Below are 17,456 nucleotides of genomic sequence, written 5' to 3' on the forward strand. Positions count from 1 at the left end.
AATACCAGTGTGCCACTACCTCTTCCCTTGCTTCACACCTATCACGCCAGAATTGGAAAAGTTGAGAGATATAAGGTCATTGACCTGAAACATTAACTGTTGCTCTCACCATGGATGCTGCCAGACCTACTGAATATTTCTAGCATTTTCTGTTTTTATTTCAAATTTCCAGCATCTGTAATATGTTGCCTATGCATTGGGATACACAAATTTGGCTTAAGTGGTCACCAGGTGATAGTGTAAGTTTAATGGGCACATTGGGACCAATTTACTTTTGATCTAGTGAGAATACAGGCGACAGTTAAGCTTCCACAGTTGTATTAAAAAACTATTGCAACACTACCTGACAACTTAGACTACTGAATACAAGAGCAAAACATTGTGTAGTAGCTTTTATTTTCACAGCCCCTCATGTAAAAGTTTCAATTTGGATCAGTAAAAATACAGACATCAAAGGTTTTGAAACACAAGTTTTAGCAATTGCCAATTCAAATGGTTCATGCAGACCTAATAAGTTAATTTTGTACCATGTCCTTTGCAAGAAAAGAAATGTAGAGCACCTCCCACCCCCTGCCAAAAAAGGCAGACATCTATTTAAATAGAACTTAAGACCTGAGAAGCCACTGGACCATTTTGTACAAAGCATTCTGTTTCCATTGAGATCGAGACCACATCATAATTGTGGAAGGAAAACATCAGCATGATTTGTTTCTGCAAGACCACTTGTAAAATAATGTGTTCCTTATATTGCTTCAAGCGTTATACACATTGATTGGAGGCCAATGTTTCGTCAAGCACTGGACACATATGGAATCCATATTTACTCTGGTACAGTACAAATGAGGTAACAAGGATTTCCTACTCATCGTCTCATTCACTGAAGCACTGAGCAGTTTTCAGATCATGGACACTGCTATTACCAACTTCACCTCATGCAGCATCATGACATGGAGACACTAACATTTCAGCTGAATCCATCCTGATTCTGTCCTCAGTGTTATTTCAGGAGAATATGAGGTTAACATCCTTCGCATTAGTTCTCTCTTTAGAGTATTATCTCGGTACCCAAGTTGGATCTCGGGCAATAGATTCATTTTCAGGCCCTAAAATTGCAGCTCCCCATGTGCTGTGTCCAGTTGTCAAATACCTGATATATTGGAAAAATAACATTAGAAGTAGAAACACTAATTAAAGTTATTTCTATTAACTGGATTACGAAAAAAGCTTTCTTAGGTTAAAAATCAGAGCACATCAATGTTACCACAATTCTAGACACATACCTCACGCTCAGCACTTTTCAACTTCCAGATAAAAACAGAAAAACTGCTTCAACCCTGGTCCGCCCCTTTAAGAATTTACTTTTAAACAAGTGGGACTTCCCTCTCTTTTACTTAGCTGACCTCATTGTGGACTGCATGCTCAATTCTTCTGAATAAGAGATAACAAAAAAGCCCGGGTGAGAACAAAGAAGGAATTTTAAAAAAAAATTCATTCATGGGATGCGGGCTTCGCTGGCTGGGTCAGCATTTATTGCCCATCCCTAGTTGCCCTTGCGAAGGTGGTGGTGAGCTGCCTTCTTGAACCGCTGCAGTCCATGTGGTATTGGTACACCCACAGTGCTGTTAGGGAGGGAGTTCCAGGATTTTGACCCAGCGACAGTGAAGGAACAGTGATATATTTCCAAGTCAGGATAGTGAGTGACTTGGAGGGGAACTTCCAGGTGGTGGTGTTCTCATCTATCTGCTGCCCTTGTCCTTCTAGATGGTAGTGGTTGTGGGTTTGGAAGGTGCTGTCAAAGGAGCCTTGGTGAATTCCTGCAGTGGATATTGTAGATGGTACACACTGCTGCTACTGTGCGTCAGTGGTGGAGGGAGTGAATGTTTGTGGATGTGGTGCCAGTCAAGCGGGCTGCTTTATCCTGGATGGGGACAAGCTTTTTGAGTGTTGTGGGAGCTGCACTCATGCAGGTAAGTGGGGAGTATTCCATCACACTCCTGACTTGTGCCTTGTAGATGGTGGACAGGCTTTGGGGAGTCAGGTGGTGAGTCACTTGTCGCAGGATTCCTAGCCTCTGACCTGCTCTTGTATTTCTATGAACATCAAGCGGCGCTGGTTGGATTCTCTCTTGTGGGAGATGGTAGACCGTAAGACATAGGAGCAGAAATTAGGCCATTCGGCCCACTGAGTCTGCTCCACCATTCAATCATGGCTAATAAGTTTCTCAACCCCATTCTCCCGCCTTCTCCCCGTAACCTATAAGACCATAAGACACATTGAAATGGTCATTGCCTGACACTTGTGTGGCGCGAATGCTACTTGCCACTTGGCAGCCCAAGCCTGGATATTGTCCAGTCTTGCTGCATTTGGACATGGCCTGCTTCAGTATCTGAAGAGTCGCGAAAGGTGAACATAGTGTAATCATCAGTGAACATCCCCACTTCTGACCTTATGATGGAAGGAAGATCATTGATGAAGCAACTGAAGATGGTTGGGCCAAGGACACTACCCTGAGGAACTCCTGCAGTGATGTCCTGGAGCTGAGATGATTGACTTCCAGCAACCAAACCATCTTCCTTTGTGCTAGGTATGACTCCAACCCAGTGGAGAGTTTTCCCCCTGATTCCCATTGACTCCAGTTTTGCTAGGGCTCCTTGATACCAGACTTGGTCAAATGCAGCCTTGATGTTAAGGGCAGTCACTCTCACCTCACCTTGGGAGTTCAGCTCTTTTCTCCCCACCCCTATATCCTGGCTCCTCCTGTCTTTTTCCCCCGCAGCACCTCTACCCTACCAGCACCCCATCCGGTAACCCTGGTTCCTCTCTCCCAACCCCTTCCCCAATCCTCGCCCCTGCCCCTCCCCCTCACCCCCCACCTCCTCTGCCAGCTCATTTTTATCTCTTCTTTTTTTCATCCTATCACAGACCCTCGTTCTTTTTTCCCTTCCCTGCACAACCTGCCTCTGTACTTACTTAAAATTTTTTACATCTTAACCTTTTTCAGTTCTGATGAAAGGTTACCGACTTGAAACACTAACTTTGTTTTCCTCTCCATTGATGCACCTGAACTCTCCCTGACTATATGAAGCATTTTGTTTTTATTTCAGATTTCTAACATCTACAGTATTTTTGCTTTTGTATAAGGGTTTTAAAAATTTGCACTGAATTGAAAGCTTAACTCAAAAGAATCCATCAAAATAAATCTGTACAAAATTTGTTTGAATTTACTTTTGAAACAGTTTACAGGCTGCTCAACTTTTCTGTTCTAGAAAAGTAATGAGACTTAAATAGGGTTTTGCACCTTTTCTGTATTTTGGGATAGCTTTTATTTTAAAGCTACTCACTTGTTGGCTACTCCTATTAAACCATCATGATCAATAGCAAAAAGCTGCTCTCGCCATTTCTGCTTCATTTCATCTGAGATACCATAGAGAAAACGGTCCAATCCTGTTGGTCAAAGCAGAATTAGTGTCAAAAATAAACAACATATTTTCAGTTGCCAAATGCCCTTTTCACAGGTCTATCAATGTGTTTGCTTCTCATATTTGCTACCAATGATTTTGGTAATTTTAAAATATACCTTTTAAAAACCAGCCAAATTTTGCAACTATTTTCTGTCATTCCTATTCAACAACTGTGAAAAGAAGTTTGGAACTGTACTCATATTTAATTCTACAATATACATATTGTGCAAGCAAAAGCTTTCTCAGAGGCTGAGCTACATAGTATTTGAGGACAAATTAGTTTTCTGTTAACAATCGATTTTTGAAATCAAAGATTTGTCAGAAGCACAGACAAGCAAATGTATCAGAATCCATTTTTAATCGACTTTCACTAATATATTCCTGTCCATCAATAGCTTTTAAAAATTCTCCAAATGCAAAACGTCACAAATCTTTTTGGCTTAAGAAAAGCACCACAAAACAGCCAATCTGATTGATGTTTCTCCAACTTAACACAATTCAAGGTAACACTTCATCTTTACCTTTGTCTGATGGGGCTACAGGAGCATCCACAGTTGAAAATACAGAGAGTTTAGCCTCATCAATATCTTCTTGTGTAAATTTTCCAGCTTTCGCCCAATCCACACTCTTTCGGAATGCAGATATTGTGTCGAGAGAATTTGGATCTCTATAAGATTTCATTCAGGAGAAATAATCCGATATATTCATCATGTATTTTAACAAGAGTGTCTATTTCTCATTACACTTTATATCCTTTAACTGAACATCAACATTAGTTCAATGATAAAAAACTGAACACATCATCAGCAGGCAATTTGTAGTTCCACATACACCAAAGTAAGATAGTCAGGGACTTGTGGCATTTGAAGGCTAAAATATAGGTTTAGAAGGCAGTAAACAATCTAACCTCCCACTGCAAATTGCATTTCATAGCTAGACTACTGTACTCAATTAGCTTATTTAGTAGTACGAAAACATATGAACATGCGAATTAGGAGCAGTAGCAGGTCACTCAGCCCCTTGAGCCTGCTCTGGTATTCAATAAGATCATGGCTGATCCGATTGTAACCTCAACTCCACATTCCCCGGATAACCTCTCACCCCTTTGCTCATCAAAAATCTATCTACCTCTCCTTCAAAAATATTCAAAGACTCTGTTTCCTTTGAGGGGAGTTCCAAAGACTCTCGACCCTCAGAGTAAAAAAAAAATTCCCATCTCTGGCTTAAATAGGCGACCCCTTATTTTAAACAGTGACCCTAGTTCTAGATTCTCCCACAAGAGGAAACATCCTTTCTACATCCAACCTGTCAAGACCCCTCAGGGTCTTATATGTTTCAAACAAGTCGCTTGTTATTCTTCTAAACTCCAGCAGATACAAGCCTAGCCTGTCCAACCTTTCCTCATAAGACAACCTGCCCATTCTGGGTATTTGTCTAGTAAACCTTCTCTGAACTGCTCCCAATACATTTATATCCTTCCTTAAATAAGGAAACCAATACTTTTCACAGTATTCCAGATGTGGTCTCACCAATGCCCTGTATAACTGAAGCATAAACTTCCTATTCTTGTATTCAATTCCCCTCGTAATAAATGATCACATTCTATTCGCTTTCCTAATTACTTGCTGTTACCTGCATGCTAACCTTTTGCGATTCATGCACTAAGACACCCAAATTCCTCTACATCTCAGAGCTCTGCAATATCTCACCAGTTAGATAATATGCTTCATTTTTATTCTTCCTGCCAAAATGGACAATTTCACATTTTCCCACATTATACTCCATTTGCTAGATCTTTGCCCACTCACTTAACCTATCAAAATCCCTTTGTAGCTTCCTTATGTCCTCTTCAAAGCTTATTTTCCTACTTATCTTTGTGTCATCAGCAAATTTAGCAACCATACCTTCGGTCCCTTCAGCCAAATCATTTATATAAATTATAAAAAGTTGAGGCCCCAGCACTGATCCCTGTGGCACACCACTTGTCACATCCTGACGAGGAAGTCCCTCAGTGCAAGTTGCATGTTATCAAATGCCTTCTGGGAATCTAAGAACAGTACATCCACCGGTTCCCCTTTATCCACAGCGCATGTTACTTCTTCAAAGAACTCCAATAAACTGGTTAAACATGATTTCCCTTTTACAAACCACACTGACTTGCCTGATCCTGGAATTTCTGTAGGTACCCTACTATAACTAATAACAGCTTCTAACATTTTCCCTATGACAGATGTTAAGTTAACTGGGCTGTAATTTCCTGCTTTCTGTCTCCCTCCCTTTTTGAATAAAGTAGTACATTCACTATTTTCCAATTTAAACGGCGAATCTAGGGAATTTTTGAAAATTAAAACCAACGCTTCAACAATCTCACTCACCGCTACTTTTAAGACCCTAGGATGAAGTCCAAAAAGATTATCTTTTCAGATTCAAGACAGTTTTGATCCCATAAAATTAAATTATATGCTGCTGAAAAATTTCCACTTCCCCAGGCCAGCCACATTTTGTTTTGGCAGTTTCAGCTTACGCTGTGACACTGAGACAAACAATGGTAAAGCTACTTGTATATTGTGACCTAGTTTCCTTACTGTATAATCCTAAAACACTAACAGGAAATAAATCAATTTGAATTTTATCACGTGGCACCACTGCTTTAACTTATGTTTCCATTGCTCTCTAACTTGTGTTCAACTAGGTTAAAATGAAAAGAAAATAATCTAGTATACAAGGGTAATTTTCCCAACGTACCTTTGTGGCTGGGAGTCTTGAACACTGAGGGGAGAATTTTCCCCATGTCAGGTGGGTCGTGCGGGAGCGGGCGCGGACCCGATCACCGCCCGCGATCGGGTCCACGCCGCCACTTTATGCGTGCAGACCAATTAAGGCCCGACCAGCATAGTTCACGTCTCCCGTGGATAGCAGGGATGGGTGGCCGGCGGCAGCCGTGCACAGACGGCCAGGTCCAATGGCAACCCGGCACCCTGTTTAAATGAAGGACTGGCTGCTCACAATGGTTGGGAGAAGAGCACATCAGAGGGGCAATGTGCATGACGCAAGTCCAGAAGGTAGGCCATCAGGGCAGGCCAGGCCGGAGGGTAGGCCATCGGGGCGGGGCAGGCCAGGCTGAAGGGTAGGCCCGCGGGGCAGTGTGCCCCTCGTTTTTCTGATGAGTGCTTAGCTGCCCTCCTGGAGGAGGTGGCAGTGCGGCGGGAGGTTCTTCTTCCGAGGGACGGGAGGCGGAAGCCTCCCCACCTGACCAAACGTGCGTGGGAGGAGGTGGCCGAGAGTGTCAGCTCCCATGATGTGGTGCGGCGCACATGGCTCCAGTGCCGCAAAAGAGTCAACAATCTCCTGCGCTCGGGAAGGGCGAGTACCATGTTGCCTCAAGTCACTTAATGCAGCCGAAACCCTTCCCCCACTACCAACCTGGCAACTCTGAGTACACTAACAGCATTGACTCCCTCACGGCCTGTATCACTCGCTGGGTGTGTCAGCAGAGATTGCCCATGCCTATTTCACCCTGAGAGGGTTGAGCTAGGATGTGTTCTGCATCCGCAGCAAGTGTGACACTGACACCCAGCGTATAGAATGGGGTTGAAAGTCAAGGATCTACACCTAGGCAGAATGCTGGAACTGCAAAGCATGTCAACGTCAGGGTGCTAAAATGCTGGGAGGGGAGCTTCCAGTTGGCGGGGCACCAATCCATCTGCTGGTCTTTGCGCTCCATGTGCCTGTGCCTCCTTGCTTAGCAAAGTGACACTTTGTCGTGCCAAATGTGAAGGAGGGAGCATTTGGGCAATGGGGGAGTGGGGGATGGGTCAGCCCTGGCTTGTTTGGGTGAGTGTGCAGCCGCTGCGGGGTGATGAAGAACTGGAGTCCTGCAATGTCCCACTCTGGCTGGGTTTGCAGGGATGCGATGGGAATTCAGGTACAGGCTGGACTAATCAATGCTCTTCTCTCCTTTTCAGGAGAAGACTGGCGCAATTCCGCTGAACGGATGCGGACTGGCAGAGGATAGGCCCAGTTGGCTATCCTAACGGCTTTTGAGCAGCAGGCATTGGTTTTGGAGAGGCACCATGCCCCCAGGTGGCGGTGAGGCTGGGGTGCCATGGGGAGGTAGTCTGGCGAGCACTCAGGTCACCATGTGTGTCCCAGAAGCCATGGCATTGCTGAATGCTCAGCGATTGAAGTTAGCAATATGGGTTTACCATTGGTTATGGAAGGATCAGTGCATAATGATCTGGGGGAGCGGCATGCAAGTTGATATTGCCTGCACTGTAACTAAACAAATGTCCTTTCTCTTCCTTTCAGCATCACTGGAGCAGGGCCGGGAGGGGGAGGAGGTAGAGGGCCCACCTCTCACCCCTGAAACCCCAGAGCAAATTCATTCACCAGCGTCTCACCATCTCAGCCAGGCAGACACCAGCGCAGATACTAGCGCCTCGGTGGGAATTAGATGTTTGGTTAGTGTCCCGGGGCACGGCAGCGAGGGCGCTTCACACTCACTTGAGGTGCGGGTAGAGACAGAGAATGCCCGGGGTGCCGCCAGTCGGAAGACTGCTGGGGACCAGGTACATGCTTGGTCGGTGGCTGATGATGTGCCTCTGGAGTCGTCCAAGAGGCAGCAAACGCTGGGGGTGCAGCAGGGTATGTGGGACGATCTGGCGGAGATACATGAGGCTATGCGTGGCATGGTGTCCCGTGCTTGAGGAGTCCACGCGGAGCATCACCAATGCAATGAGCCTCATGGCTGAGCGCCATGCTTCCGCCATGGAGAGAGTGGCGACTCTCGTGGAGAGGTCCCTCCAGGAGACCAATCAGGGCCTCCTGGGGTTGCACTCGGACCTACAAGCCCTCACATCGGCATTGGCATCAGCTGGTCAGTGCCAGTGTGGGAGATGGTTTGGGCACCAAGTAGCCCAGTTCTGTGCCCATCCATCTATGGTGAGCAGGGAGGTCCGAAACGACCTCACGTCGGCGCAGCGGCTGCCTGTCGTCTCTGTGGACTCCTCCCAGGGCGCTCCGGATGAGGGCCCGACCCAATCTCCGGCAGGCGGGGAGCCGATCCCCGCCGGAGAAGCGGGCCCCGCCGCAATTTTACATGGGCGGGCCAATTAAGCCCACGTAAAATAGCCGGGAAGCGCTATGCCCTTCCTGTGCGGGTCGGGGAGGGAGGAGTGGGGATTCCCCAAAAGCGAGAGTGCGCTCTTTCACGTATGCGCACATCTCCCTGAGGCTAAGTGCTGCCTCAGGGAGATCGCTGACAGTTCTAAAAACATTAAAAATATAAAAAAACAATCCTTAACATGTCCCCCTCATGTGACAATGTCACATGAGATGGGACATGTTCATAATTTTCACTAAAACTTTATTCAACATTTTACATCCCCACGTGATACCTCATCCCGCCGGTGGATGAGGTTTCATGTTTTTTCTAGTTGCCGCCAGGGCTCCTGGCCTGCCCGACAACATTAAGGTTGGATGGGCAGGTCCTTTAATTGTTTTAATGATCCTGTCAATGGCCTCAATTGGCCACTGACAAGTCGGCGGGCCCGCCTTCCTGAGAATTTAAATGGGGCGGGATGACGTCGGGGGTTCCCCCTGACGCCATCCCATGTCATTTTACGCATCGGCGAGCGGGCCCCGCCCCCTGCTCGCCGACGGCAAAATTCAGCCCTTTGTATGTTTCATTCTGTTTTCTACTCATCAGCCTGTCTGCTATTCTGAATTGTCAATTGTAACCGATGTACGTACCTGTAAGAATAAAAAGTAAACAGGCCACTGCGGCTTAGGTTGACACCTCCTCCATACGCACCACCTTTCTCTCGAATTTCCCGGTGCAGGAATTTAGTTGTCAATAGCCGTGCAAGAACATGAAGTCTATAAATAAAAATTGGTTAATAGCACATGGATTCAAATGCAAATATAAAATATTAGCCAACAGTACACGATAGAGAATAGAGTACTCACAGGAATGCTACATACAAACACTGAAAATAATGGTTACTCTGGTCATGCAGCTTATTTGTATATCAATCAGCATCCTATAGCAAAAAGCAATAAGACACTGATTTGCAATTTTTTTTCCTTTCTTGCCCTTAACCTCTCAAATGCTGGAATAAATTAGATTACCAGAGGAGCCCACTGAAAAGTGTAACTACGAGGAGAGATTGGATAGGTTGGGGTTATTTTCCTTGGAACAAAGAAGGCCGAGAGGTGACTTGATTGAGGTGTACAAAATTATGAGGGGAATAGATAGAGTGGACAGGATAAAATTGTTTCCCTTGGTGGAGAATTCTAGAACCAGCGGACTTAGATTCAAGATAAGTGGCAGAAGGTGTAGGGGGGACATAAGGAAGAACTTTTTTTACGCAGAGGGTAGTGGGTGTTTGGAATTCACTGCCCAAGTTGGTGCTGGAGGCAGAAACCCTAAACTCTTTTAAAAAGTACCTGGATCTGCACCTAAAGTGCTGTAAGCTGCAGCGCTATGGGCCGGGTGCAGGCAGGTGGGATTAGAAAGGGCACCTGGGTGTCCTCGGGCTGGCACGGACAAGATGTGCTGAATGGCCTCCTTCTGTGCTGTAACTTTTCTATGGTTCTATAAACCAGACAGGACACAGTGGAGAGATTCAAGAATATATTCTGATGCATTTCTGGATAAAGAACAGATTATGTATATGGTGAGAAGACAGGTTCAGTGAGGCTGATCTTTGCATAAATCTTTCCTGCTCCTGTTCTTAGGCCCTAAGACACAAGCAAGTGATGGTAGCAATCAGTTCCATTTGGATTTGGAAATACACATTAGGCTTTAGAGGGGACGAGAGAAATTCCATTAGTCAGTGCAGTATAGTACAACTCAAAAAAACACTGCCATATAATTCTATTTATTTGTTTTTAATTTTTCTCCTAAAGGTGCTGACTGATATTGGGATACAGTTGTTTAGGGATATCAACCTGTAAAACCTTGCGTGATGTCCATGTTCCATGTCGATAGCAATCTGGTTGGTTTTATCTTCCTTCCAAGTCTAATCTAATTTTACATCCCTATCATCTGGCTGATATTGGTCAACTCAGCACTGAGCAAGAGTTGAACCAGAGGCTTCCATTTCATCAGATGGTGAATTTATCTCCGAAGCCATCAGGAGGTGGTGGTGTTCATTTTACTCTCTTCCCAGAATGTATTCATTCGCTTAAAACCAATGGGAAGCTGATGTTAATTTCACTCCCTGCCCTGAAATAACTAATTTACTTACAAAACCATAGGTGAGCTGATGTTGTTAATTTAAATCCCTTCCCAGAACATGCTAATTTACTTACTGAACCAGCGGCAACTGATGTTAATTTCATTTCCTTCCTTGAATGCACCTGAGACGGGTGGCTTACCTTCACTGGAAAGTTTTAGGAGTTTTTCCAAAGATTTTGTATACACACAACACTAAACATTTACTTTTCACCTCCTTCATTATGTTTTAGTCTTTAATTTGATCCATATTCAAAAGCCAATTATGAAACTTTGAATATGGATCAAATTAATGTATACAAACAAATGTATACAAAATCTTTGGAAAAACTCCTAAAACTTTCCAGTGAAGGTAAGCCACCAGTCTCAGGTGCACTCAGGGGAGGGAATGAAATTAACATCAGTTGCCGCTGGTTCAGTAAGTAAATTAGCATGTTCTGGGAAGGGATTTAAATTAACATCAGCTCACCTATGGTTTTGTAAGTAAATTATGAGACTGTTGTTTGAAAGTTAAGGTGAATGTGTGCTATTTGATTTCAATGCAACATACCTGGTAAAGTCCGGATTCATGTAGGGAACGGTGCGAACGCATTCACTCACATAATTCACAGGGAAGGGAAGATGGAAATGGGTCTTCATTTGACAAGCTTTGAAAGTGGGTTCCTAAGACAAAAGAAAGTCAATAATGCTTTAATTAAACTTTCTCGAACGGTTGCAAAAGTGTGTAAAACTGAGTTATCTGTATCTAATGGGGGCTCAAGCAGCTAACTGACAATAAACAACTACATCATGTTACATCTCTATCTTACAGAAAAAGCGTCACAAGAAAGCACCTAAAATAAAAATATTGTAGAATGGTATAAATTTAAGATACCATTTTTATATCTAGTTTTGTACTGGGCTAGGTTTTTAAAATATCAAGTTAACAAAACCCAAAATTTGGCACTGCAACAGAGATCTGTATCAGAAGCCAGCAAATGGGCAGTGAAGCATACCACCATGGAATAGGTAATCTAGAATACATATCAACGTGGCAGGGCATTTTCATTGGCCTTCACTGAAGCTTGATCAATGCTACCACCTCAAATGGAGATCTATTACTATTATGTATACCATAATTATACAAGGTCTTTCATAATTCTTTTGTTGTGTTTTTATTATATATGCAAAATTATAGATGTAGTTTTAAAAAAAATTTCTGAAGTAAATTATGTGGTTAAGATACACCAGGAGATAGAAAAGGTGTGTAAGAAAGGCAAGGTTACAGTGATCATGGGGGATTTCAATATGCAGGTAGACTGGGAAAATCAGGTTGGTAGTGGATCCCAAGAAAAAGAATTTGTGGAATGTCTAGGAGATGGCTTTTTGGAGCTGCTTGTGGTGGAGCCCACTAGGGAACAGGCAATTCTAGATTTAGTGATGTGTAATGAGGCAGATTTGATAAGGGAGCTTAAGGTGAAGGAACCCTTAGGAGGAAGCGACCATAATATGATAGAATTTACCCTGCAATTTGAGAAGAAAAAGCTGGAATCAGATGTAACTGTATTATAGTTGAATAAAGGCAACTACAGAGGCATGAGGGAGGAGCTGGCCAGAATTGACTGGGAGATGAGCCTAGCAGGAAAGACAATGGAACAGCAATGGCAGGAGTTTCTGGGAGTAATTTGGGAGACACAGCAAAAATTAATCCCTAGGAAGAAGAAGCATACTAAAGGGAGGACGAGGCAACTATGGCTGACAAGGGAAGTCAGAGACAGCATAAAAGCTAAAGAGAAAGCATACAATGCAGCAAAGAGCAGTGGGAAACCAGGGGATTGGGAAGCCTACAAAGACCAACAGAGGACAACTAAAAAAGAAATAAGGAGGGAGAAGATTAAGTATGAGGGTAAACTAGCCAGTAATATAAAAGAAGATTGCAAGAGTTTTTTTAGATATATAAAGGGTAAGAGAGAGGCAAAAGTGGTCATTGGGCGCTGGAAAATGACGCTGGAGAAGTAGTAGTGGGGAACAAAGAAATGGTGGAGGAACTGAATAGGTACCTTGCGTCAGTCTTCACAGTGGAAGACACGAATGACATCCCCAAAGTTCAAGAGAGTCGGGGGGCAGAGGGGAGTATGGTGGCCATTACCAAGGAGAAGGTGCTAGGAAAACTGAAAGGTTTGAAGGTGGATAAATCACCTGGACCAGATGGATTACACCCCAGAGTTCTGAAGGAGATAGCTGAAGAGATAGTGGAGGCGTTAGTGGTGATCTTTCAGGAATCACTGGAGTCAGGGAGGGTCCAAGAGGACTGGAAAATCGCTAATGTGACCCCCCTTGTTTAAAAAGGGAGTGAGGCAAAAGACGGGAAATTACAGGCCGATTAGCTGTAATCTAATTGTCGTTGGTAAGATTTTAGAGTCCATTATTAAGGATGAGATTTCAGAATACTTGGAAGTGCATGGTAAAATCGCGCAAAGTCAGCATGGTTTCATCAAGGGGATGTCATGCCTGACAAATCTGTTAGAATTCTTTGAGGAGGTAACGAGTAGGTTAGACAAAGGAGAGCCAATGGATGTTATGTACTTGGACTTCCAGAAGGCCTTTGACAAGGTGCTGCACAGGAGGCTGCTCAGTAAGATAAGAGCCCATGGTTGTTAGAGGCAAGGTACTAGCATGGATAGAAGATTGGCTGTCTGGCAGGAGGCAGAGAGTGGGGATAAGGGGGTCCTTCTCAGGATGGCAGCCGGTGACTAGTGGAGTTCCGCAGGGGTCAGTGTTGCGACCACAACTTTTCACTTTATACATTAATGATCTAGATGAAGGAACTGAGGGCATCCTGGCTAAGTTTGCAGATGATACAAAGATAGGTGGAGGGACAGGTAGTATTGAGGAGGCGGGTAGGCTGCACAAGGATTTGGACAGGTTAGGAGAATGGGCAAAGAAGTGGCAGATGGAATACAACGTGGGGAAGTATGAGGTCATGCACTTTGGTAGGAAGAACAGAGGCATAGACTATTTTCTAAATGGGGAGAGAATTCAGAAATCTGGAGTGCAAAGGGACTTGGGAGTCCTAGTCTAGGATTCTCTTAAGATTAACTTGCAGGTTGAGTTGGTAGTTAGGAAGGCAAATGCAATGTTGGCATTTATTTCGAGAGGACTAGAATATAAAAGCAGGGATGTGCTGCTGAGGCTTTATAAAGCTCTGGTCAGACCAAATTTAGAATATTGTGAGCAATTTTGGGCCCCGTATCTCAGGAAGGATGTGCTGGCCCTGGAGAGGGTCCAGAGGAGGTTCACAAGAATGATCCCAGGAATAAAAGGCTTAACATATGAGGAACGTTTGAGGACTCTGGGTCTATACTCGATGGAGTTTAGAAGGATGAAGGGGGATCTGATTGAAACTTACAGAATACTGAAAGGCCTGGATAGAGTGGACGTGGGGAAGATGTTTCCATTAGTAGGAGAGTCTAGGACCCGAGGGCACAGCCTCAGAGTAAAGGGAAGACCTTTTAGAACAAAGATGAGGAGAAACTTCTTTAGCCAGAGAGTGGTGAATCTATGGAATTCATTGCCACAGAAGGCTGTCGAGGCCAGGTCATTGAGTGTATTTAAGACTGAGATAGATAGGTTCTTGATTGGTAAGGGGATCAAAGGTTACGGGGAGAAGGCGGGAGAATGGGGTTGAGAAACTTATCAGCCATGATTGAATGGCGGAGCAGACTCGCTGGGCCGAATGGCCTAATTTCTGCTCCTATGTCTTATGGTCTTAATTTTGGATTAGTTGAAATACCAATATCAAAAATGTACCACTCTTGCCTTCCACTGATCACTTTTGTACAGCATGCTAATATAGGTCAGTTTCATTAAAAATAATGTAATTAAGTAAGTTAACCCAGCCTCAAGTGCTATAGGTGGAGAAGAAAACAGTTGACGTTTCGAGTCCTCATGACCCTTCGGCAGAACTGAAGTATAGTTAGGAGATTTAAAAATAATGGAAATAATGGAAAATTTATTTTTAAATCTACAACTAATACTTTGTTAGTCTTTCCACCCCATCCCCACTAGAGCTGTACCTTGAGTATCCTGCCATCCATTCTTAATTAGCACTTTTCTTAGATAATATCACCACCTTCAACACCTCTTTGATCCTTTTGTCTGTGACATCTTTTGATTATCTGCTCCTATCACTGCTTGCTTATCCCTACAACCACCCCACCCTCAACTTCTCTCTCCCCCTGCCCCCCACCTTAGACCAGCTTATATTTCACCTCTCTCCTAACTATACTTCAGTTCTGCCGAAGGGTCATGAGGACTCGAAACATCAACTGTTTTCTTCTCCACTGATGCTGCCAGACCTGCTGAGTTTTTCCAGGTAATTCTGTTTTCGTTTTGGATTTCCAGCATCCGCAGTAGCTTTTAGCTTTTTGTTTTTATCTCAAGTGCTATATCCAACTCAAGATGGAGGGGAGTAATTTATTTAGGGAGCTTTCCTAATAAGAGGTTAGCAAAAAATTTTTGTCATTTCTACTCGAAGCTAGGTAGATAAATGGTTGATAACTCAAATGGATCCATGCCATTGTGCATCGTACTGAGGGATTTTTGGTATCTATCTGAGCAAAGGTCAACATTCTCAGAAATTTCATCAGCTAATGTGACTATCGACACTATTATCACTCTTACAAACACTAGCTTTTTGGTAGCTTGTGAGCCTCCAGATGCTTCATCCCCAGCTTCTTCAGGGTTAAGTGGTTTCTGTAATGAAATAAATAAAGTTTAATCACTATTTAATCTTTCAAATTGAAATAAACATACACTCACTGCAGATTGGAGAATATTTATGCTTTACAAGTCTAGTGATAAATGAATATGTGGGAAAGAATGGCCTGATTTCAAATGTTACAGCCAATTACCTAATTTCCTCAAAATGGCAACCATTAAATTACAATTTCTTATTGGAAACATTTTACAAAGCTCTGCTTTAGATAGAAGGTGCCTAAGAACGTGACTGGTGCTTTTGCAAGAATAAAGGCAGTGTACCAGGCAAAACATGGATCTTTTGTACGTGGATCTTTTGAATAATACTTCAGCTGGGTGGTCAGTACAAAATTTTACACTCAACTTCAATCCATTAACTTGATTAGAACTGTAAATAGTAGACATGGAATTAAAATCTTTCTGTTGGATTCAAGAATGAAACTTGGATTACAGCATAAATGATGTTTCCAAGGATACTGTGAGGATCCTCATTATGGAGCCATACTGGTATATGCAGCAGACACTGGCGGCCCCCTGACCTACTGCCGACAGGCTGCTTCTGAAGTATTGCCAGGCTCCCGACACAAAAGGGGGCATGTGCGACGCCGGCAAACTTGCACTCTTAGAAAATGGTCCTTAATTAATGCCCTAATCCCCCACCGTCCCCTTGCCTTCTGCACATTGCACAGTAAGTTCCTGGAGGCGAGAGCTGCCCCGAGAGAGTTTTATGCTACTTTCCTGGCCCTCCCACCTCCAAATCCACGTTCAAAGGGCTAGGAAAATTACCCCCAATGTCACCACATTCTCAGCCTCCATGGGTGGTTGGACATAAAGATTGCACATCAAATTAAATAACTAAATAGGTTTCTAAAAATTGAGAAACCTGATACGTTAGAAGATCCATTGTCTGTTAAAATGAAAGAGACCCATTTGGTAAACAATGGGAATTGTCTTCTAGTCTTCTTTATACAGTAAAGCAGTGTAAAAAGCAAAAAATATGAATTTAAATGCTCTGGTTAGCGGACTATGCAAGGAGTCAATATTTCAAATAGGGCTTTTTCTCTGCAAAAACTGATGGGTAACTGAGATGTTAGCTAATCAAGTATGAGTAATCACTTTCTACTGTCGTCACAAATAAAAGGGAAAGGAATATATAAGGAACATATTCCAAAATGAAGCAAATAATAACTCAAATATTCAAGTATTTGAACTTGAATATCAAAATGTAGAACTAGAAAACACAAGTAACAATCCAAGTCATAAGCAAACTTAAAAATTCCTCTCCTGCATACAAGCCAGTACATTATTCTAACATAGAACCCCGAGCTGCTGGACTTTTAATATTCTTAACAAAGTACCTCAGTTATATTTGTACGGATAAGTTTCTTGTCTTTTTTTTTCTTTCCAAATCCAGGAATATTTCTTATGAACTTTTCAACTTCCTTTGACACTTCTGGAATTGCTTGAGGAGTAGCATTCGCCACACATCTGTCACAAGACAGTATAAACCAATGAAATACTTACAATACTCTAATCCTCTCTTACCCATATAAAAATAGACTCGATGCGAACAAGTACAATTACATTGACTAGAGAATCCTGTCTTCTATGATGTGTTTAAAAGTAGCATTTACTGTCTCATTCCAGAAACAAAATAAGACTCCTTCACAAGGTAGAAATTTAATTTTTACGTAAGCTGAGAAAGAATGCATCATTCACATAATTTTTTTTTAAAATATCAGAACTTATAGAGCATTTTTCTCCCCAATTGTCAGCAGTTGTGAAAAAGTACAAAACTTTTTAGGACAACCTATATCCTCACTGCAACATTACCATTGTGAAGTAATTGTGTGCTTGAAACCTTTGCACTTTTTGGCACATGAATCATTGTGGCACTGAAAGAGGCCATTCAGCCCATTGATTTTATGTTGGCTCTCCATACAGGAATTCAGTCAGTCCCATTTCAGTCCCACCATCCCACTTTATCCCCATAGCCCTGTAAGTTTATTTTCCTCAGGTAC

The 17,456-nt window shown here is 43.1% G+C and overlaps 1 protein-coding gene across 1 annotated transcript in view; it reads right to left on the bottom strand.

The window, feature by feature from the left end:
- Positions 1–379: 379 nt before the first annotated feature.
- pitrm1 (pitrilysin metallopeptidase 1) overlaps positions 380–17,456 on the bottom strand; it is a 69,487-nt gene continuing 52,410 nt past the window's right edge. The window contains exons 21-27 of the mRNA XM_078537429.1: positions 16,794–16,923; positions 15,361–15,432; positions 11,249–11,361; positions 9,213–9,338; positions 3,983–4,128; positions 3,342–3,444; positions 380–1,147 (exon numbers count right to left, since the gene is read on the bottom strand). Coding sequence (XP_078393555.1) covers positions 1,054–1,147; positions 3,342–3,444; positions 3,983–4,128; positions 9,213–9,338; positions 11,249–11,361; positions 15,361–15,432; positions 16,794–16,923 — 784 coding nt within the window. The 3' untranslated portion in view covers positions 380–1,053. The remainder of the gene's footprint in view (positions 1,148–3,341; positions 3,445–3,982; positions 4,129–9,212; positions 9,339–11,248; positions 11,362–15,360; positions 15,433–16,793; positions 16,924–17,456) is intronic.

This window comes from Cetorhinus maximus, chromosome 3 (genome assembly GCF_964194155.1).
Source record: "Cetorhinus maximus chromosome 3, sCetMax3.hap1.1, whole genome shotgun sequence".
Classification (NCBI taxonomy): domain Eukaryota; kingdom Metazoa; phylum Chordata; class Chondrichthyes; order Lamniformes; family Cetorhinidae; genus Cetorhinus; species Cetorhinus maximus.